The sequence below is a fragment of the Anser anser genome (genome assembly GCF_964211835.1).
Source record: "Anser anser genome assembly, chromosome: 7".
Classification (NCBI taxonomy): Eukaryota; Metazoa; Chordata; class Aves; order Anseriformes; family Anatidae; genus Anser; species Anser anser.
In genome coordinates, this window is record NC_139727.1 from 16,286,527 (window position 1) to 16,308,252 (window position 21,726).

The window sequence follows — 21,726 nt, forward strand, 5'->3', positions numbered from 1 at the left end:
GCCTGACTGGCTGCTAGACAGGATTTGCTTTAGAAAGCAGGCTCTAATGCAGAAGATGATTTGTGATGCAACCAGACTGGCAGCAATGATCTGCCAAAGGCTGCCAAAGTCATTTCTGACCTATGACAGAATCCTTTTTCCTCTGCACTTGGAATATGCTGTGCTGAACCCACTGGGGAAAATTTCTGTTGTGATACCGTAACAGCACATGCACTTAGGGAAGCATTACTGGCTGATGGTTGCCTTTGTAAGATCTGGAGAGATCTTTGAAATATGGGACTGGGAAAAGAGAGCTTTTAAGGTGATCGCCATAATCATCTTGCTTGTGTTAAGCTGCTACTTTGCTCCTCTGGCTGAAGCCTTGTTATTTCTTTCCTCCTAGGAACCGGCAGCAATGTGTGCTACATGGAGGACATGAAAAACATAGAAATAGTGGAAGGGAACGAAGGAAAAATGTGCATTAATACAGAATGGGGAGGATTTGGTGACAATGGCTGCATTGACAACATCAGAACCAAATATGATAAACAAGTAGATGAAGGCTCGCTAAATGCAGGGAAACAGAGGTAAATGGGATGGTTCTGGTCCTAGGAGCCTGATTAAGCAAGTCTTTGAGACACACTGACTTAGTTGTAAAATGTACTTAATGAGAGTAATTGGAAAGGAAATTTTAATAATAGATTTCATTTGTTGCATAGTAAGTAATGCAGATATCCTGACAAAAAAAGCAAAGATGTACAATGTTTCTCTTCCTGGAGCACTATTTCCACCTTAGGGCACTTATCAAACAGTGCAGCTCTTAATATTTCCCAGCAAAATGTAGGTCTTGCTCTGTTCTTTCCTGCCTCTTGTTCAGTTCCACTTGCTTTGGGACCAGATTCTCCTCTTAGAGTATTTTTTCATTGATGCTGATTGCTGGGGATTGGATACTCCTCTGCCTTCAAAGGTAAAATACAACTCATGCCAGAAGATAAACTGGTCTGACTCTTTACATAAGACTCACCAGCAAATGCATGGGGAAGACGCAACAGAAATGTTGCATCTCACTGTCAGCTCTGGCTTTAACACTATCTTCTGTTTAATATTATGTTTTTTTCTAGTTCTGTTACCTTTTAACATGAGTAAATATGTTGTATTTAATGTTTGCACGTGAAGTCACTGCAACAGATTTTTGATGGTTGAAAGATGTCTCTTACTCTGCAAGTTTTTATTGCTTTTTCAAGTTTATTACACTGCTCAGGTGTGTATGTACACTTGTTAAATACAGCTAACTTGCAACCCATTTAAAAGCATTTTTTTTTCTTTTATAACATAACAGGTATGAAAAAATGACCAGTGGAATGTACCTAGGTGAAATAGTGCGGCAAATTCTGATCGACTTAACCAAACAAGGACTGCTGTTCAGAGGACAGATTTCAGAATCACTCAGGAAAAGAGGCATATTTGAGACAAAATTCCTATCTCAGATTGAAAGGTAAAATTAATTAATTTACATGTTTTAAGTCCTCAAGGTCTTCTGGAACTTCCAGAAAATAATCTTCTGCAAAAATGTGGAGGCTTTTCCTTCAAGAAGTCATTTATAGCTTCCTTCTTTGCCCCCCCCTACCCCGAATGAATTATCATTTCATTTTCACACACCTGTGTTGTATTGGATGTCTTAGCTATCAAACATTATTGTACTTGGAGTCGTTCTTGTAGAACTTAAGATAGTACTTTAAAAAAAAAAAAAGTCAGTGATATATAAATATCCCATGAATATGTGCTTACCTAAATACCTGTACATGATCGAACCAGTCTTTCAGGCTGTTTGAAACCCTTCCCACTATTGAAAAACTTTGAAGGTAATGTCTCAGCCTTCAGATCAAAAAAAAACCAAGGTCAGGTGGCTGATCTGGCACAGCTTCCTCTTGACTTTGGGAGTTAGGTGAATAACTATTGTTTGTGCCTTCTGGAAATACAGTCTAACATAGCAAAGAGCGTGCCATGAGCAAAATTTTGATCTGAGTTCAGGCTGGAATTTGCTTTAAAACAAATGGAGGGTATGAGAGCTGGAGCAGTGGTCCCACTTCCTGTGAATCACCTCAGAATCTCATCTGTAAGGCTTGTAAAGGTTCCTGCCTGCCAGAGCTTCCCATAACGCCCTGTTGCTGCCTGTGTTTGCCTTTACGCAGCGACCGGCTCGCCCTCCTCCAAGTGCGTCGAATTCTGCAGCAGCTTGGCCTGGACAGCACATGTGAAGACAGCATCATTGTGAAAGAAGTGTGTGGAGCTGTTTCCAGGAGAGCTGCCCAACTCTGTGGGGCGGGACTGGCAGCTATTGTAGAGAAGAAGAGAGAAAACCGAGGTGTGGAGCACTTGCAAATTACTGTTGGAGTAGATGGGACCTTGTACAAGCTCCATCCGCAGTGAGTACCTTGGTACCCCTTCTCTTTGCTGTTAGGTCATTTCCAGCGAGAACATGTAGCAAGCTGCATCAGCCTTCTTCTGAGGCAGACAAAAAGGAGAGGGGATAAAGATCTAATACGTTTTCCTGCATCCTGCCATTTCCTTTGCCTAGGCAAAGGACTGAAAATTGTGAAGAAAAGTCCAGTTATCACTGGAAGGCTCTTGTTCTCTAGTGTACTGAGCAAACTCACATTTCTAATATTTATTTTTCAGTGTTTCAAGGGATTTCCGCGATGTCTAGGTATCCCAGAAGGAAAGCTATGTTGAGTATTTAGAGCTGGGTCGGTATTTTGTGAGCAAGGCCTTGAAATAGATGGTTTAACTGGGAGATGAGCACCTCCTCTGTGGTCTCTGAAGGCAAGAGGCCTGTCTGGCATCTTGCTGAACAAAATTAAAGTAGAGATACAGCAATTAAAATCTGATAGAGTACAGAAACTTCTCTCTTTTTCTGTATAGGGGGAAAAACAAATGGAAAAGGATGCTATGGAGAATCAGTGGAAGATATTGGTTGAGGTTATTGTTCATTGCTAATATATGAATACAACAGTCTTAGACTGGAAAGGGACTTCTAAAATGTTCTTTCCCTTCAGTTTTTCTAGGGTCCTACAGGAAACAGTGAGGGAACTGGCACCTCAGTGTGACGTGACATTCATGCTCTCTGAAGATGGGAGTGGGAAGGGAGCTGCTCTCATTACTGCAGTAGCAAAAAGATTGCATAATATTGGACGGAAGTAAAAATGAGAAATGAAGTCATTTCAGCACTGCCAGGCGTGTGCTCTAGAGATTTGCTGAGCGGTGATTGAAGATAGCTTTGCCAGACACCAGTACCCAGGTACCTGATTTTCAGGGAGCAGCTGGTTTTTGACCAGCCAGGATTGTGGATTTTTGTCCTTTGGACACCACTTGGACCAGGTGTTTCTGCTCCCCACTGTTATGTCTCGGCACACTGCAATCTACTCAGTTCTGTACTTCCTGCAGTGGAATAATAATATAATGCATATGGAAGAGTCAGACAAACAGAAAAACCCAAACCAAACCAACCAACCAACCAAAAACCCAAATGTGTCTTTTTACAATGGCTTAATTAAGCTACTGTACCACAACAGAATTTATCACCAGGTTCTTAGGATTTGTGTGTTTTTTAGTTTTGACTTGGCCTGTCTCAAGGAACATTGATATCTGGTGTTGCACATATCCAGTGGACATGTTTGTTCAAAGACATCACAGGTTTTACAGTAAATCTGCAGGTAAAATAAGTTAATGGGCTTTGATCAGTGATGCTTTCCCCCCACACCCAGCTACATCGGTATTGTAATACTTCCGTGAGTACAGGAGACATGTTTAATAGATGAATGTAATGAAAAAGAAATATGATTCTACAGAATATCAGTTTGTATCAAAATACATCAGTGCACGTGAATGCACATAAACATAACCAGTGCTGGATGGACTCTGATTGTGGCTATTCTTTTGATTCTGGGGGAAAAAGAGGGTGTAGGAGCAGCTACAGGGTCTGCTATGTGCACGTTAGAGCTACGTAGAGAGTAACAAATTTGTTCATTTTCGGGTCATCAAAATAGTTTTGTAGAAAGGAAAAAAAATCACCTGAATTTCTGAAATTCTCCTCTTTGTTTTCCCTCAGCTATCTACTTGCCCGTTTGAGGGAGGATAGCTTCCATTATGTGGGAGTTTATCCTTGACTTTCATTTTCTGTTGCCTGTTGTTCTGCCTGTCTGTACTTTGTTGTAAATAAATCTGTGGTGCTGTGAGCCTTTGCTTCTCTGTCTAGTGCCTCTTCTGAGTTGTGGGAAGAACCTGCAGGCAAGTGGGAGCTTTAAATCTGCGTCTGACAATATTCAGCAGCATTGTCGTTATTACAAAGGTGGCTTGTGGATAGGGCCTGTCAAATTGAAGCCAAATATCCCTCTTTCTCTACACTGATAAAGAACTGTTTTATTTGGCTATAGCATATCCAAAGGCCTGCAAACACCAGGAAAAAAAAACATGCTCTTGTGTCACCAGATGCCCTTCCACTAACTTACCCATCTCAGAGTAAACTGAAACAATACAGTACAGAGAAGCAGCAGATCTGGAGTATTGCAGTATCTCCTTTAATCCTCTCTTCTTGGCTATTTACTTCTGCTCAGGCTGTCAGCAGAAAGTGGGGCCAGGAAATGTGTTTTAAGCCTTAGATAGGTCAAAAGTAACTATCGTGCAGGGGATAAGCAGCTGGATTTATATAATTATCTGTAATAAGGCCAACAGGTTTAAATTTAGCAATGGCAAATGTAAAATTTGAAGATACTTTTCCTGGTTTGTAGTTTTTACAAGCAATAAGTCAACAGCTCTCCGAGTGTTGGAGCCACAGGATGGGTAAAAAATAGTAGCTGGAAGTCATTTTTGTTTCTGAAGGAGTTCCTCGTGATGCTGAGCTCCCTGTGCAGAGCAACGGAGAAGAGACAAGTTGTGAACTCACGTGTAATGTTTTCCTCCTCCTGCCATGCAGCTTAATATGTTCCTTTTTCATTATATTTCAGAGTCCACAGAGTCACGGAAACTGCTTGCTGTGTAGCAGAGGCAAAGTTATATGTAGCTGGGTACAGGAAAAAAAAAACCACATCAAGGGTTGGGGCTATGCAGAGCCTAGAAATAGTGCTTTTGCACTGGCTGTTTTTCCCCTGGGCATTCTGCGATCTTGTACTAGCTTTGTACTTCTGGGTCCTTTTGGGGGCGTGGATTGTGCTAATCTGCAAAAGTACATCTGTGGGTGAAATATGTCCCTGTACAACTGGAGAGAGGTGACATGGACTTGCCTCATGATGGACACGTGAGTATGATGCAGAGAATGTATCGCGCTTCTGTTCTAAAGGCGGCTCTGCACAACTGGAATGCATATCAGTAACAACACAAGGTAAACCACTTGTGCAGATTCTTGCTTTAAATTTAGAAAGGAATTCTATATTGCTTTGGATTTTTGTTTTAGTCTTTTTAGGGAAATATTCACACAGTCAGTTTACACCTCTGTTGCAGCTGTCCCTTTTCTGCAGTAGATTAACCCCACACAACAATAATATATATATATATATATTTGCATCTGCATTTTTTTTTCCAGTGAATCTGTGGGTGTTGTGGAATCTGGTCACATGAACCTGAAACTCTGCTCGCAAAGTGCCTGGCACTTACAGCTCTTGTTGTAGTCCCTAAGGCCCAGCACACACACGCTCTTGCCTTTTCTGTAGGTTTGCTGTGAACCCAGGCAGCTGCTACACAGACTTGATAACACGTCTGCTGGGGAGGGAGATGGCATCCAGGCTGGGGAGGCTGCTGAGAAAGGATTTTTTTTGGGCAGCCATGGAGGAAGGAAGGGCTGTGAGAGTTACGGGGGCTACAAACATCCCTAGTAGTTTCCCAGGGATCCTATAAACACACAGGCTTTCAGCTGACACTAAGACAAAACATTCTCCATCCGGGTAATGATGCAGCATTCATGTTGCTGATTACGATGGTGTGTGGAAACTCAAGGAGTGTTGCAAACTTGCAGTCTGTTTTGTATGGATATCAAGCCCCTGAGCCAAAACCCTTCTATGCACGTGGTATGTAGCGATTTGGTTAAAAGCCCTATTTTAAAATAAAAGTAGAGGCCTTCTATTAAATATGACACAGTATTCCGTATTCTGAAAGACACATAGTACAACTGATCACATAACATTGGTAGTTGATTTAAAATAAAATGGGATTCTTCCAGTTTAATGTCTTAGATGTGCTTTTCTACTGTGTTTTGGTACCTTGATGATATTTCACTTCTGTGGGTTTTCCCTCCAGTCAATGTGTTTGGTGCTTCTTGAATTTACTGATTTTTGTTTTGTTGCTTCTTGAAGACATGAACATCTTTTTTCAGATCCAAGTCATACATTTGATTTGGAAAGTTTTAACTGGGTAGAGGTATAAAGGCTTTTGCTTTCTAGAAACTCCCAGTATGAGGTTGCAGTTACCCTTTCAACTGTGGGGAAAAGGTGATCCTAAATATATCGTTATTCCTGCTAAAAAGACATTTCAGTGGCTATAGATTTGGACAGCGCTGGTGCTTGACTCATAATCCAGAGAAAATGCAGTAGCAGCTCGTTGGTGACATCCACCCTTTGTCAGTGCAAAAGTAAATATAGGATCATTTGTAAATCTTTCAGAAATCCTGATTAGCATAATCTCCCTTGGGAAGTCAGTATTATATAGGATTAGCAGATCAGTGTAAAGAAGTCAGGGGCTGAAATGTAGGTAATACCGAAACGAAAGTATTGTTGTCATTTGTTTCTTTGCATTTGTAAAGTGAGCTGTCTTTTGTTTGGGATCTCAGATACAATGTCAGTGTAGTGGTGCATGGAGAGGGAGGAGGGACTTTGGAGACTCAATGAGTGTTGTCCAGCTTTGTAAACTCACAGTCTTTCTCGTAAGGACCTCCGCTGCCTTGGACCGTCACTGAGGGCCCATCCAGAGCATTTCCCAGACTTGTCAAGTAGGTAGCTTGTCAGTCAAAAACAAAACAACAACAAAAACCCACAACACAACATCACGAAAAAACAGCCATCATCAACAACAAAACACACAAACAAAATAAAAACAACAACAGAAAACATCACAGAACTATTCCTATGCGTGAGTGTGGATAGCCTGTCTGGGGAGGCAGGGAAATCAGATGTCTACTTTGTCCCAGCACTGCATCCGTTCAGTGGATATAAAGCAAGGTATAAAAACACAGAAAGCTTAATTAATGTTTTCCTCTCTCTCGTTGATCCTATTGCATTGCAGGTGCACATTGAAAGTGCTGTAAAAATGGTGGTCACATTTATCAGAGAAGGAAATGCCGAAATAACTTTGATCTTGTTGTGTGCTTTATAATGTCTTCTGGATTTCAGCCCCTTCCCTACCCAGTCTTACATATTGTCTGTGCCTTGTGTCTGAGGGCCTCACATGGCCTTGGCACCTCTAGAGATTGTACAAACTGTGCCATGAAGAGAGGACAGAATAGGTAAGAAACCCAGTAAACATGGGTTCCTCCAGAAAACCCTTGCCACTAGCACAAGGAATGTGCTACAGGAAAACAGATGAAAGACTCCAGGCTGGCTGTCTACTGTGAAGGAATTGAAGACCCAAATGCTGGTGAGCCTCAGCAATTTGGAGCTTGCCAGGAGTGGAAGAAGGTCCTTTCACTCTTTATTTTTCCTGACTGATTTTTAAAACAAGTAACAGAATTCCTATTCTTATCCCCAAAGCATTAAGTTAAACCCAAGTAATAAAAAATAAAGCTGTATGTTTTTAACAAAAAATGCAGAAGGGGGAGATGGGCAGGGGAAAGACCAAAATGGTTTCACTGCCACTATATCTTCTTTTCTCCTTTTTGTTGGGAAGGATAAAGACTTTGCAGAAGAAGGGAGAGATGTGTGAAGAGTATGGCACAGCAACAGCCAAAGCTTCCCCATAGATTTGTTATTGCAGATTGGAACATCTTAAAGTAAGTCACAGTAGTGGAGAAGAGGGGTAAGAGCAATGCAAGATGTGATATGTTATAAGCAGTGAATTACAAGGACTATTTAGGGATATAAGTAAATCAACTGTCTCAGTTTATTATTATTTTGTGAGCAGCATAAAAAGGGAAGGGAGGCAGTGGGGTGGCTACTGTACTAGTGTCTGTTTCCTTTGGACTTGGCGGGACGACATAGCTCCTCGCCTTGGGCATTTCAAAAACGCCAGGGTTCAGCTCTCAAAACACCAGTGATGTTGATTCAATTTACTATTTTTGTTTTTCTTAATTTGCCTCTTGCTATTTGGAAATTCAGCTTGGCAGAGGTTTCTGTGCACCTGGAAAGGCCGCAGGAAGTCCCAGTTCCTATAGGGCAACCATACGGTGATGCTGGGCCATCTGGTTAGCTGTAGGACTTGGGCTGCTCCCGTGAGGCTGTATAGAGGGTTGTCCTCATTGCTGCAGTCTTTGGCCCCTCCTGGGAGTGAAAAAACGCTGTACTCTGCTGCTGTGGAGAGCTGGAGAGCAGGGTGACATGGAGGGGATGGGTCCTGCGGGGCTGCGTTTAGCACAGGCGTTCCCTCAGCAGTGGGGGAAAGGCACCTTACAGGGTGAGCTGAGGTCCTGTGGCAGCAGCCACGTCTGCCTGCAGCTGCATGAAAACACAAATAAAGCATGGTTAGGATGACAAGAACGGTTGTTGGGACATAAGCAGTTAACAGAGCAGAGCAGCTGGTGATGGACAACTTTGTTGTAGTGGGGAGCTCTCTGCAGGAGGAGAAAATGGATGACGGAAGGGCACGGAGTCAGAGTCTGTGAGGGTCTGAGCAGGTAAAGAAGGAAGATGCTTTCCCAGCAGGCATGTCCTAAATACTTCAAAGCGGAAAGTTACAGATGCTGATTTGGGAGCTGCAGCTGATTCTGGAAACAAATGGGATAAATACTGGCATGAGAAAAAAAAAAGTTGAAATGCCCGAAGGGCACATCTGCTGCGGCTAGCGATTCTGCAGGAAATGCACTGAAACCAGAGAGAGACGAGGAAGGTGGAGATAAACACGGCCCCCAGTGAAGCCAAATGAAAGCCATGGGCCTGAGAAGCGCCTGCGATAGCGTGCCGAAGATTTGGCTTTCTTTCTTGGCTCTCCAGTGAAGTAGCTGTGCTTAATATGGGCCCGAGTTCATCTGTGCTGAATGAATTTTAAAGGTGTTTTGTGTTCTGAGCTTGGAAATCGTACTTTGGAGACTTTTCTGTTGCTTTCAAGTGTGTGTTTTCAGAGTAAGGGAGCAGCATTGTAGGTCTAAAGCCTAGTCTGTTAGTCTGAAATTTGAATAATTGCATGGTCATTAAGTTTTGCACAAAAAGGAATTGACTCTAAAAGCAGCTGATATGTTATCATGATTAGTGCAATAGCAATGCCTTCTTTCATCACAATGAAGTTACATTGTTAGAGAGCATAATTGACATTTTTTTATTGAAAGATTAAGAAGAACTTGTTTACAGCTTGCAAACAAAGAGGTTTTAATTCAACTAACTGCAGCAGGAATAAGCAGTAAGTGGCATTTTCATCTGCTGGCCGGTTAGCGCTTTAGCTGCAGAATGCTGCGGATAGAGAAGTATGAAGGAATTTGCAGCTCAATATCTGCCCAATAAAGCGTGCACCACGCTGGCAAATGCCAGAAAGCTGACAGGGAGAAACCTTGAGTGCAAAGAAACAAAGAGCTCTAGTTAATATTAGCACCTTTTGGGAAGACACTGGGTTTTGGAGACCATCTTCATGACGCCTGTTGTGCAAAGGTCAAGGTATGGCATTTCTGAAGATGCTTTTGCCACGGAGCCATCGGGATAACACCTGTCAACTCAACTGGGTGCTAAAGTAGGTATCTGGGTTATTTTTATATCTCTGGATTTATTGTTTCATGGTCTAATAGACTCAGGAGCTAAGTGGTACTGGCATTTCAAAGTGGCATGTTGTGATTGGAAGGGGATGCTTTGTAAGTATTTGGAAAGCAGATCCAAATGAAGCACCATTGTCACTCGGCTGCAGAGGGACTTTTTGCTCTTTAAGTATATTTTGGATCCTGTTTGTGCTGTTGGTTGTCTCTTAACGTCCAGATTGCTCTCCAGATAAAGCCAAGAGTATGTGAAAAACTCAGTTTTATTTTTACGCAAATTTCTCTTTTGCAGTTTGAAATTGACCAGACTTATTGTCCCAGCTCTGATCAAAGTTTAAAGAATCTGAGTTGAGGCCTGTTGTTTTGAATAGGTAGTGCTTCAGAGAGGCAAAAATTCCCTGAGTACTTGGGGTGCTGACAAAGCACTGCAAGGAGGGTGATTGTCCCACCACCGAGGAAACTGTTTTTTAAGCCACGTGCGGTGTCACTGCTATCCAGGGGGAAGGAAGGGGTTGTCTGGGCCTGTACTGAAAAGCCTGAGACCTCCTGACCTCTGCATGATGCGCATCCCTGCAGATTGGTGCTGGAGGCCTGAATCAGTAGCATCTTATATTGAGGGCAGGTGTTAGAGCAACTGAGGAAGATTTTCTGGGTCTCAAATGCTGCCCGGTAGCCACAGACTGTTTCTCCTTTCCAGACATGAATTCCTCTGTCTGCAAAACCAAGTTATTACTTTATTCTGGGTATTTCATCTTCTCGTTTTACACTAAAAAAGAAAAAAAAATGCTACAAGAGACAGGCAATGGAGAATCAATATCTCATGAACCCAGACTCTTGAGTTTCTGTCAGGAATGGGTCAGAGAGATTGAGAAACCTATTTAGTTAAAATAAGGACTTTCTTATACTTACATGAATTTTGAAAATTTTCTTCCCCGTCTATCATTTTTTTGTGTGTGTGAAAATCTGAGAATGAAAACATCAGCCCAGAATCCCTTTGAGGTTTGTATTTGACCTGGTGTGCTGGGTTGGCCACGGGCTGGCTGCCAGACACCCATCCTGCTGCTCTCACCCATCATCCTCATCAAGATAGGGGGAGAAATTCAGGTGTCACAGGCAAAACAGACTTGACTGAGGGAAAATTAAGTTAATTCATTGCCAATCAAAGTAGATTTGGATTGTAAGAACCAAAGACAAAATTAAAAATGCCTTCCCCAGCATGGACATATCACCAGTGTGAGGACCGGCCCCACTGTGGTCTCCTGATGGGCTGTCAGTCTCTGCTCTGGCACCAAGACTTCCCCTCCTTTTTGGGGCTTGCAGGACTGTTCCTCACGCTTTTTTTCCCCTCACTACTCTGATGTTTGGTATTTCTTCAATTTGCCATTTCTTCAATTTGTTTTCCCCTGAGGGAGTCAGCTGTGGCTTGCAGTGGGGCTGCTGGAACATTCTGGAATCAGCTGGGCAGCCATGCCCTCTCCCCCAGAGTCCCCTCAGCCCCGCCGCTGGCACCTTGTTCACCTGGCAAATACCTTGTGAGAGTCAGGGTGGCTTGAGGGAGCAAAGGTTGAGGTGGGAAGAGGAGGACCCCAAAAAGGCTTCGTGGGTGCCCTGGGGGCTGGTCAGGGCTGGAGCTGGACCCTGAAAATGAACATGGGTGGAAAACACCCTCACAGGGAGTTCGCTGGCTCCTCAAAAGCTGTGTGAGAGCTGGGGAGGTGAGGGGAATCCGCCTGCAGACGTGGCTGACCATGGCAGGTGCAGGTGGATTCTCTCTGCAGGGCCTGTCACCCCTTCCCTTGGCAGCCAAAATGGTGGTGGGGATCCAACAGGGTGCCCATCCTGGGGCAAGGCATATGGGAGCTGAGCCTGCCATGCCGCCCTCATCCCCTGTGGTTTTACACTGGAGGTAGCTTTGTACATCAACCTCTGCTCTCCGGAGAAAGCTCTCGGCCTGGTCCCTAGTTGCTTGGGGTAAAAAGTGCGGGTTTTGTGATTAAGACTTGGAAAATCACAGAAGCCAAAATCCTTGGTCCTTGCTCCTCAGCTCATGGAGGTAGGCTGGGAGGAGCTGTGGACATCTTCCTCCAGCATCTCCTGAGGCAGATGGAAGAGGTTGGCCAAAAATACCAAATTGCCACAGCGCAGCTCAAAATCTGCTGTTGCTCCTGGATGACGCTTGACTGCAAGTCCAGCTTGTGTGACTGTGTTCCTGTACTGATTTTTGGTGCAAGTTTCATATTTTCAAGGCCTGGCAGGTTCTTCTGATTAGGATAAGTCCTGTTACCAGGACTTGAGTGTTGTCTCACAATGTTTGCTTAAGCCCTCCTTCCCTGTACGCAGCAGGAATTAGACGACTCTGCCATAGCATGGTGCCATGCAAGGGTCGATGTTTTGCCCACACGTTCCCCATTTCCACCATTACTCTGGGTCACCCTTGCTGTCTGTAACCCATATGCCCCCCATTTCCCCTGTTTCTTGGGGTGTACTAACCAAGGGTCTGCATCTGCTGTACCCCAGCTGTTGGATGGGTTTTGAATAGAGCACCTGTCTGCAAGGTATATACAAGCCTGTGGGGTGTCCATAGGCATCCTGAGCGTGGGGGAGCAGATGTGGAAACCTACAGGTCTCCTTTCTTGTTGACAGCCCCCTGTGATGACAATGTGACATGACAAGAGGTGCTCTCGCTATGGCTACATGGAAGGAGCTGAATGCCCTGGATGTGCCCGGCTACTGCTGCTCCCTGCTGTGCCCAGTAAGTAACTGCCTTGCACCCCTTTTGGGCTAAAGGGTGGTGGGTGTCTTAACACAGTATTGGAGCAAGCTTGCTGTCGTGTGTGTTTTAACACGGCCTGGAAGGAGAGCTCTCTTACATTGGGTGTTGCTGGAAAAGGAGGCACAACCCTGAAGTCTCTGCAATTAATACCTGTACCAGTGTGGGTTTGGGACTTGCAATGCAAACTGATTTTCACTAGGATCAAATGCTGGATCAAGGAGAAAGATGTACACTTAATGGAAACTGGTCTCAGACTGGGCTGAGAGGTAGCACTTTGTTTTGAACTGGTTATTAGTGGACAGCCAAAAGAGGGGGACAGATCTTATTCTCTGTACAGTAAAATACAAGCTCTTCATTACAGTTTTACTGCTGATGTAGAAAAGATACAATATGGTTAAGACACATTTTTGGAATGTGTGATTAAAACCCTCTTGGGACAGTGCATACCAGTGCACAGTAACCAGCTGCTTGCCAGAGTTTACCTGCATTTTTACCCTTCCCTTTCCTGCACGCTTTTTGTAAGGATGAAGGGTTGGCTTTGTTGTTATAAGTCATCCAGCACAGAGGGTGTGTTAGAGCTTTTGACAAAGTGCCTCCATGATCTGTGAGGAGCTGAAAGCAGATTTAGAAAAGCTCTATGTAGTACAATAAGTTAGGTTGTGTTTTCTTCATTAAAGTAATCATAACTGCCTTGTCACTTAAGTGAATTGCTGGTTATGCAGGCATCCTTTAATTGAGCTGCTTCTGCTCTGGATGAAGGATTTGAATGGAAATATTTTAAACTTACGTCCTGCCTTCTGGAATTTCAAAACAGTTTGAACTCTGTATTATACTTAATTTTTCACTGTCATTTCTGTAAAATTTCTATTAACATTAGAGATTAAGTAGTGTATCAGAAGTCTGCATTTGTGCTCATTTCAATTTGCTGGAGTCAAGAGATGTTCTATGAAATGAAACAAATGCTCACCTCCTGGTCAGGAATGGCAATTAATTGATTTTAGGTTCATCAGCGTAGAAACTCAGCCCTTCTCTTGCCCTATAAACTGTGTTTGCTGAAATGCTGCTATGTATGTGTGTGTGTATGTATACACGTAAGGTCTGCAGTGGTGACTTGGTACCAATGCACTAGTAAAAGTGCTTCCTTGGTGCAACAGTTTTCACCTCAATGGAAAAAGTGTTAAACTAAGAGTGGTTGTTGCTTTCCTTTGTGGAGATGTAAAAGTCGTTGTAATCTTTTGACACTGGGGAGAGAGAAGTTGCTGTGGTGAATCCCCGTTCTGCAGGGGATGTCTGTAGCACTAAGGAGATGGTGCCTTCCTTTTGCAGCTGCTCTGTGGTGGAGCTGTCAGGTACGCTGCTATGGGGAGGGAATCCATCTCGGGGCGGTATTTGGGTTTCAAGTTCCTCTTAAATATTATAAAATACTGGAGGATAGGAGATTTAGACTATTGGTATTTATATAAATATGGGGTGATAAAGCTTCTGAGTTTGGGCTTTGAGATTAAAGAGTGACAAGAGAGCATTTAGTTGTAGGTAAATTCCCAGTTTTGCTGAGTTCCCTGTTTGAGTGTTACTGAAGCAGGGTGCTGGATCACCCCATTCACAGCTGTGTCTGGAGAGGCCTGGACTTGGTGGCTCTTGGCTGAGGCCCGGCTCTCGCTGCCAAGTCGGGCTCCTCTCCTGCCACTGCCTCAGGAACTCTTCCTCTCCCTACAGCAGGGGAACGCCTCTCCTCGTCCCGCTTCATCTCCAGCCAGCAGGGGAGGCTTGGACACTAACAGTGCCGCCTGTCCTCCCTTCCGCCCTTCCGCTCTGCTGCAGTTTTTGCCCTCCCGTTGCGTTGGCTTTTCTCTGCTGAAACACTGCGCAAGCAGACACTAAACCACTTAAAATTATTAGCATCTTTGTCGTACGGCTGCAAAGAGAAGCTCTGCTGTGTAGCACGGTAGCTGGAGATGAGGTCATGTGGTGGTGTGACTCTGGAGAGATGTTTCTTGGCGTTAACCACAAATGTGAGGAGCAGGGGAGGGAAGTTCTTTGTGGAACAGCTCGTGCAGCCCATGGGTTTTGGAGGTATTGGTTAGCTAAAGGTGGAGTAATTGTTTTGATCCCAGTTAAATGAAGTTTGCCATCATTAAGGTTTAAAAACAAATCATCAGCTAGACCTCCCAAATAGTGTTTTTATTTTTTATTTTGTTTATTTTTTTCCCCTATGTGCGTTCTCCCCACCAGCGGCCGCTGCAGGCAGTGACAGCGGGGTGTGTATCGCAGTGATGCTTCCTGACAGCCCAGACACACTACTAGGCATGGAAAATGCTAGCTTTTAAAATAAAGTAGTAGAACTTAAATTATTTTTTTGATGACATATAATATACATTAAAAAGAAAAACAAACTATTAGGCAGTTGTTAGCACTGGCAGTCCTCAGCCTGTGTCACCAGAAGGCCAGGAGAGGGATCCTACTTTCGGGGCCAGAGGTGGTTGTCTTCTCTGGGCTCTCCTGCCAGAGCCCTGGCAGTCCCACCAGGTCCCTGCGTGAGGGCCTCGCTGATATTTGGGCGCAGGTGAAACCCGCAGCGCTTTCTTGGCTGGGGTGTCTGGTTCGGTGAGACGTGCCGAGCCTGTTCTGGCCCTTTGTTAACCAGGGGAAGCACTCATCCCTAGGAAATATGCTCTCATGTGCTGTACCAGGAGCATCAAAAACACCTTCTGAGTGCCTGCTGCTCCATCCACGTGTGGCGTGGCCTTTCCCATGCGTGGAATGAGATCTCCTCAAGGTGCTCCTAGCTAATCGTGTTTCTTAATAGGGGAAAAATGAGATAAAACATCCTGGCCCCCGGCCGGCTGTGTGGTAGTGCCTGCTTGCCATGCCTCCTGGCAAGGTGAAATTGCATAAGCAATTCAGCTGAATGAGGTTAAATGCATTAGTAAATCGATATCTGTGCTGCTTTCAGATTTTCTTAGTAGCTTCTGCACCGAGTTCAGCACAAATGCTCAGTGCTTCCTTTCATGCTAGCACATAGTCTCCTACTGAGGAACGGGAGCTTCAAAGGAGATTAAAAAATCCTCTTGTTAGTTGGACGTGCTGCTATGAGCTGGTAAATTACTGTTTCTTAGACATGCTGCTCTCTTTCGCTTTGCTTTAAGTATCGTGAAGGGAAAATGCAACGTGGATAAATGTGGATTGATCATTTTTCAGACACTTAAGCAAACAACAGCAACCAAAAAAAACCCCACAACTACCACTTGAATTTTTCCTTACAAAAGTAGGAATGATTTAGCAGCTGTGTACATCAAAGCTACGCGATGGACGTGATTAAAAACTCTCTAGGAGTCACATCTGAACACAGACTAATATAGAACAGTAAACGCTTAATGAAGAAACATGCAGGGGGGGATGGGGGGAACACCCAGGAGAGTTGATATTCTGAATGACTTCAGTTGGTACAGCTAAACCTGGGCAATAAGATTAGAGCACCATCAAAATAGCTGCAAGTCATCAGGTGTCACCTTCAGCCTCCAGTGATTTGTCTTGAGGCACGGTAGACTTCAAAATTAGCCTGCTGGATGCCTGGCAGCGTACGTTAGGTGCCGGTAATTAATTGGCTGCTGAATTGATCTTTTCCAGTAAAGCAGAAGGAAAAACCCAGGGCTGGATGGTAAGGAGGTACAAGAGCCTCGCAGGAGGCGGCTTTCTCCGGTATGCAGAGGCAGGGAGCTGCGTGGTTGCATCAGGCAGCCTCTGCACAGCTCCTCCTGGCCCCCCAGAAGTAACACCAGCATGCCTGGCAGTGCAAAGAGGGCTTGCAAGGGGGCTGGGTGTCCATGGGGGTATTTAGCTACCCTGCTCCTGCATCCCAGTGCTGGTCACAGCACGCAAGCTGCCCACACGCTCACCTATCCTCCCTCACAAGGTGCAGGTTAAAGATACTAGATGTTCAAACAGCGCACTTGTTTTGCTTCAGGTGGGCTGTTGCTTTTTTTCTAATGTCGTTTAGGGTGTAGAGTTAATTTCTTCCTGAATGCCACGCTCAACAGCTGAAGACAAACCACGTTGTTTGCAATACTCATTAAACCATGGTGCCGTCTCCATTAATTGCTGTTGACTCTTGTCACATGAACCACCTCCTGCTTAAGCGTATGCTTTATTCTCTAGTTTATTTGGGGGTTTATATTGTGTATGGGTCTTATTTTCATTGCACAGAACTTGGAAGGCTTTAGAGTAATCGTTTTGAACTTTTTTATTGCTTTTTATAGCTTAAAGGAAACCTGAGCTAGGTGTTCTTGGTGAGTTTTGAAATATGTAATACAAATGGTCAGTGGAGAGAAAAGCCACTGTAATGATTTGTGAAATTTGTGATTTCAATTCACTTCTAGGTAGGTGAAGAATTCAATTGGTAGGTGAAGAAAAATAAATTTGTCCTTCCCTTGATCGCTCTTAAGACCTTTGTTATTCCCAGCCAGTTTGGATATTTTGTACCTCTCAGGTTTAGCTGGCTGATTCAAATTCCTCGAGAGCTGAGAGGGCGCGGTTTGAATTGCCTTCATTTGGTCAAAGATTAGCTGAAAAGAACTTGAGCTCATCCAAGTGTGTTAACTGAGTGGGCAGACGCTCCTGCAGCGATGTTTCATGCGTTTAGGTGGTGTTGGAGCTGGCGGGGATATGAGGACAGCCTGTACACCTTGTGTAGAGGCAGCACCACGAACGTAAGGCGTTCAGGAACCGAGCAGTGCCAGGCTGCCCTCGGACAGGAGCAAAAGGCAGATGTAAATGCACACGTGCACAAAATGACTTACTTCTTGTTTGCAAATTTTAACCTGGGCTGCTGCAGGGCAGCTTTTTGGCGAGGACGTCTGACAGCCAGCATGCTGCCGGCCAAGCCGGGCTGTAAGCAGGGCGATTTTTGGCGGGGGATGAAAGGTGTGCTGTCCCCTGGGAGCAGGGCTGATGGTACGAGGCAATCGTCATGGCCCTGTTAACCTCAGCAGCCCCAGGTTTTGTGCTCCTGAACGGGCAGGGGGTTGGTGTATTTCCAGTTGGAGAACTGTGCATGTCAGCACAGCTGTTTTGGCCCTTTCTTGAACAATTTCCCTGACTTTAGCTGCCGCATTTGGTAGAGATGGATTCAGGCTGGGGCACATGTGAAAAAGGCTGCTGATCCAGCTTGGTCGTCTTCTGGGAAAGGAGCTGAAAAAAGAGCTAGCTCTGTCGTACTTAATGAAGGAAAAGCCGGGAGGTGTATGGTTACCTTCCCGGGTATTTATAGCAAGTGAGCAGCAGGGAGTTAGGGGAGCAGTTTCAGCTGAAAGGCGAGGTTTAGCAGATGACAGATGGATTGAAAACAGGAGCAAGCCTGGGCTGGGAATTAAAGATAATTTCTAGCCAGCAGACGAGGAGGAGAGTATCTGAAAGGTGAATGGCACCCGAGTGGGAGCTTGGTCAGCCTGTGCAAGGGTGATGTTGCAGGACGTGCTTGGGAAGACGCTGCCCAGCTCCACGTTTCTGTGCCACCCCTGAGCTTTGCGCCTGGTCGCAGGGCGATGCCAGCAGCAGGGCAGCCCCCGGGTGCCTTCAGGTGCGCAAGGCCTGCGCCAGGAGCACAGGCAGGTTTGCTCATTAGCTTGGCAAGCAAACGAGCCAGAGGACCATCGCTTGATGAAAATCTCACTGAGAAAGGGCTAAAGCCGACATGGTGGGGTGGAGAAGGAAATCCTGTCCGGCCGGCCTGCGCTGACTAGGGCAGCATGAAGGAGGACACGTCTGCCAAAGAAGCTCGTGAGTTTTGCCAGTGCAACCATTGAATTAAAGCAGCATTGAAAAGGAAGCCGGAAACTCAAGGAACAGGTTTTGAATCACTTGGACTTTGGCAGACAATTTCCATGCAAATCAAGCCTCCAGCATCACCGCCGTTTGGATGGGTGTGCGTTCCTGTCCCGGTGGAAGGACAGGGCGTGGGGGAGAGCCCTGCGGGCCGCTGACACGTGTCACCTTGGCGTCTGCTCACGTCCATCCTTCGGCTTGCAGAGAGGCATCGCATCGCTGCACAGGCCCTCGGCGGCTTTGCAGCGGTGGACGCCTCCTTGGGGACCGCACGCGGCAGCGGCACATCCCGGCCATCAGCATCCTTGAAGCAGGGATTTCACTGATGGAGGAGATAGGAGGTGGCATCCCTCAATGCACAGCAGTCCAAGAGATTCTCCTTCTTTAGGGGACCACCTGGGGGTCTCCCAGCAACCCCAAGGGGCCGAGGCTGTGCCCTGCTTGCTCTGGTCCCATGGTTTGTGGCGAGGGGATGCTCGGGGCGCCCTGGCCATGATCCCACACGCGGGGCAGAGGACGATGTCTGGGTCAGCTCCGCTGTTTTCTCAAAGGTTTCTGGGTGCAGAGGCTGCTTCTGAAAACAGCTTTAGCTCAGCATTTAAAAAAAAATAAAAATCTATTTTGCTTTTCCCTTTCCCTACTAGAGCTTAACGAGCAGCAGGGAGCCTCCAGCAGCCCTCGGTGTCTGTGGGATTGCTGTAAAAAGCCCCGCAGGGTAGGGCGGTGGATTGCCCTCCTCCTTCCTCCTCCTCTTCTTCCTCGCTGCCGCTGCCGGGGCCAGCACCGCGGGGGCTTCGTGCCGGGCCGGGGCTGCGGGCGGAGCCGGAGGAGGACGAGGAGGAGGAGGAGGAGGAGGGAGGGGAGGAAGGGGAGGCGCTGGGCTGGCGGCGCGGCCATCCCCGGGCGCCGCATCGCTGCGTGCGCGGAGCCGCCCGTGCAGCCGGCAGGATGATCGCCGCCCAGCTCCTGGCCTACTACTTCACGGAGCTGAAGGAGGATCAGGTCAAAAAGGTAGATCGAGCCCCCCCGCCGGACGGGCTGCCCCCCCGCCCCGGGCCGAATAGCCTTATTTATTCCATTTTTTAAAAAAATGGTGAATTTTGCTGCTGGCGTTGCTTTGTGTCCCCATAGCGACCCCGCAGGGAGAGAAGTGGGAATAAATCCTGTCTGCAGCCCCCCAGGGGGCTGCGGGGCGAGGGGCTGCGGGGTCTGGCGATGGGGATGGCGGCGGGGAGGAGGAGGAGGAGGATGATGAAGAGGATGGATGTCCCTTCCTGCCCCTGGGATCCATCGCTCCGGCGTGGGGGTGGCAGGGATAACGCGACGGCCTGCAGCTGGCTTTTGGGTTCCGTATCGCCGCCGCTCCTGAATTTATAGGGAGCGATGAGCAGAAAGAAGTTTTTCTGTGGGTGTTTTCAGTTTGCCTTTAGCCCTAGGTGACTGCTGCTGCCCCAGTGGTACGGCCCTGGCTTCAGCACGACCAGAGGAGCGGGTGCGGAGCGCGGGGTAAATAAAAACATGGCAGTTGGGTCCCGGCTGAGCCTACAGGGGGGCTGCAGGGAGCCGAGAGCCCAGGGCTGGGGATGCAAATTGGGAAAATAATTGCAAATGTCACCGAGCCCCGCGGTGGAGCCGGGCTGACGTCACGAAGCGGAGGCTTCCCCTCGGCCACCTCCTCCGGTGGTGCTACGTGACCGCCTCGGTGCGCGGCGAGCACCCACCGAAGGAAGCATCCCTAGAATACTTGGAGGACACCCCAGCAGGGCCGTGCTGTACTTCTTACCCCACAGACAGCACCAGGCTCCTGGGGGAGACATGTCCTGCCCCTCAGCGCTCACTCCAGCTGCTGCAGAGCCCGCCTGCACCCCTTCCTCTGTCGGATAAAACCCGAAGCAGCACCCCCTGCCTTCCCCGTCTCCTTCGGTGGTTCTGGTCTTCTGCTTTTCCGCCCAGCAGCTCTCGCGAGGAGCTGCAGGCAGATTTCTGCCTCTTCTGTCCCCACGCAGCGGCTCGGCCTTTCCCCCAGCCCCTTATTTTCCTGTTTCTGGGGGATTTGGACGTTCTGTGCCCGCGCCAGGCTTGTGTGCCTGGGTAAGGCCTTCTCCGTCTCGCTGTGCCTGTTATATTTAGAAAGCCAAGATAAGCGTAAGGTTGCACGCTGCCTGAGGAGCAGCAGGAAGGCTGCGAGGGGAGGGCTCGGGGGGGCCTGCAGGCATGGGGGAAACTCGGTGGTGTTCCCAGGGGTTATTTATTGTGGGCTGCCTTGGCACAACGAGGCCGCTATTGTCTGGCGGCACAAGAAGCTGTTTGGCCAGGGCGCTGCAAAGCCTTCTGATAGAGCAATCTGGTTTCATTAGGAGAGCGAAATAAAATCCAATTAAAGAAAAGCAGACTGGTGGTGTTGGAGGACGTGAGGAGTCCTTTCCTGTCTGTATCCTCTTGGAGCGGATGCCGAACCCCTCACTTGGCTATCCTGCAGGAGGGTCAGCAGCCCTGACGCCGCTCCCTGCCACCCCGCAAGGCCCTTTGGGCTCCATCTCAGCATGCTGCTTGTGCGATTTTGCTCTGTCTCAGCTCGCTGGAGTACGTGCGTGCGGGGCTCCGGTGCAGGTCCCTCCCTCTCCTCTCTGCTGCCGGAAGAGCAGCGCTCGCTTTCTGCTGCTACGTGCTCACAGCCGGCCGGGGGCTGCAGGTCGAGGCGTTGGTCCCACGGGGCTCTGCCTCGCTCCTTGGGCGGTGACGTGCTCAGCCTCCATGGTGCAGGTCACCTTGAGGATGCCTCTGCGGGCCTTGGGAGGGATGAGAAAGGGTTACACGTGCCCACGAGGTGAATTCGGGAATGGATTTGTTACAGGGGTCTCTGCTGTGCTGAGGCTGAAAGCCCAAATTCCCTCATGACCCTGTTCCCACCCCACTAATGCTCAGCGCTGCCTTCCCGCAGTGGGACCCTGCCCCGGGGAGCAGTGGGGCCGGTGGGTTTCAGGCCCTTGGGATACCCTTGCTCTTAATAGTGTTTGCTGCCTCCACATTGGTCCGGCTGGATTTTAGGCACTCTCTTAGGTTTGAGATGAATTTTTCCCCCACTTGGCAGTTTCTGGGACATTTTACAAGATGGGCGAGCAGGAGGAAGGGGCAGGGTGGATGCGTAGGGTTGAAGGCCGCATGAAGCCCCGTGTCCGTGCACTCTCACGCGACCCCACTGTGCAGAAGCCAAGCTGGCAATGCACGATGCCAGGTACGATATAAACATTCATATGGCTTTACTCCAAATTACCCAGGT

At 47.2% G+C, this 21,726-nt stretch overlaps 1 protein-coding gene across 6 annotated transcripts in view; it reads left to right on the forward strand.

Annotated features, from left to right (window-relative positions):
- LOC310902979 (hexokinase-1) overlaps nucleotides 1-21,726 on the forward strand; it is a 69,737-nt gene that overhangs the window by 15,104 nt on the left and 32,907 nt on the right. For 4 of the 6 annotated variants that reach the window (XM_083845443.1, XM_083845444.1, XM_083845441.1 and 1 more), the window contains 4 exons: nucleotides 383-566; nucleotides 1,319-1,474; nucleotides 2,172-2,405; nucleotides 3,036-4,214. The exons of 1 other annotated variant lie outside the window; for it this stretch is intronic. In XM_083845443.1, the coding sequence (XP_083701569.1) occupies nucleotides 383-566; nucleotides 1,319-1,474; nucleotides 2,172-2,405; nucleotides 3,036-3,180 (719 nt within the window). In that variant the 3' untranslated portion in view covers nucleotides 3,181-4,214. Of the gene's footprint in view, nucleotides 1-382; nucleotides 567-1,318; nucleotides 1,475-2,171; nucleotides 2,406-3,035; nucleotides 4,215-19,288; nucleotides 19,458-21,726 lie in introns of those variants that run through there. One more of the 6 variants, XM_083845440.1, reaches the window with a different exon arrangement.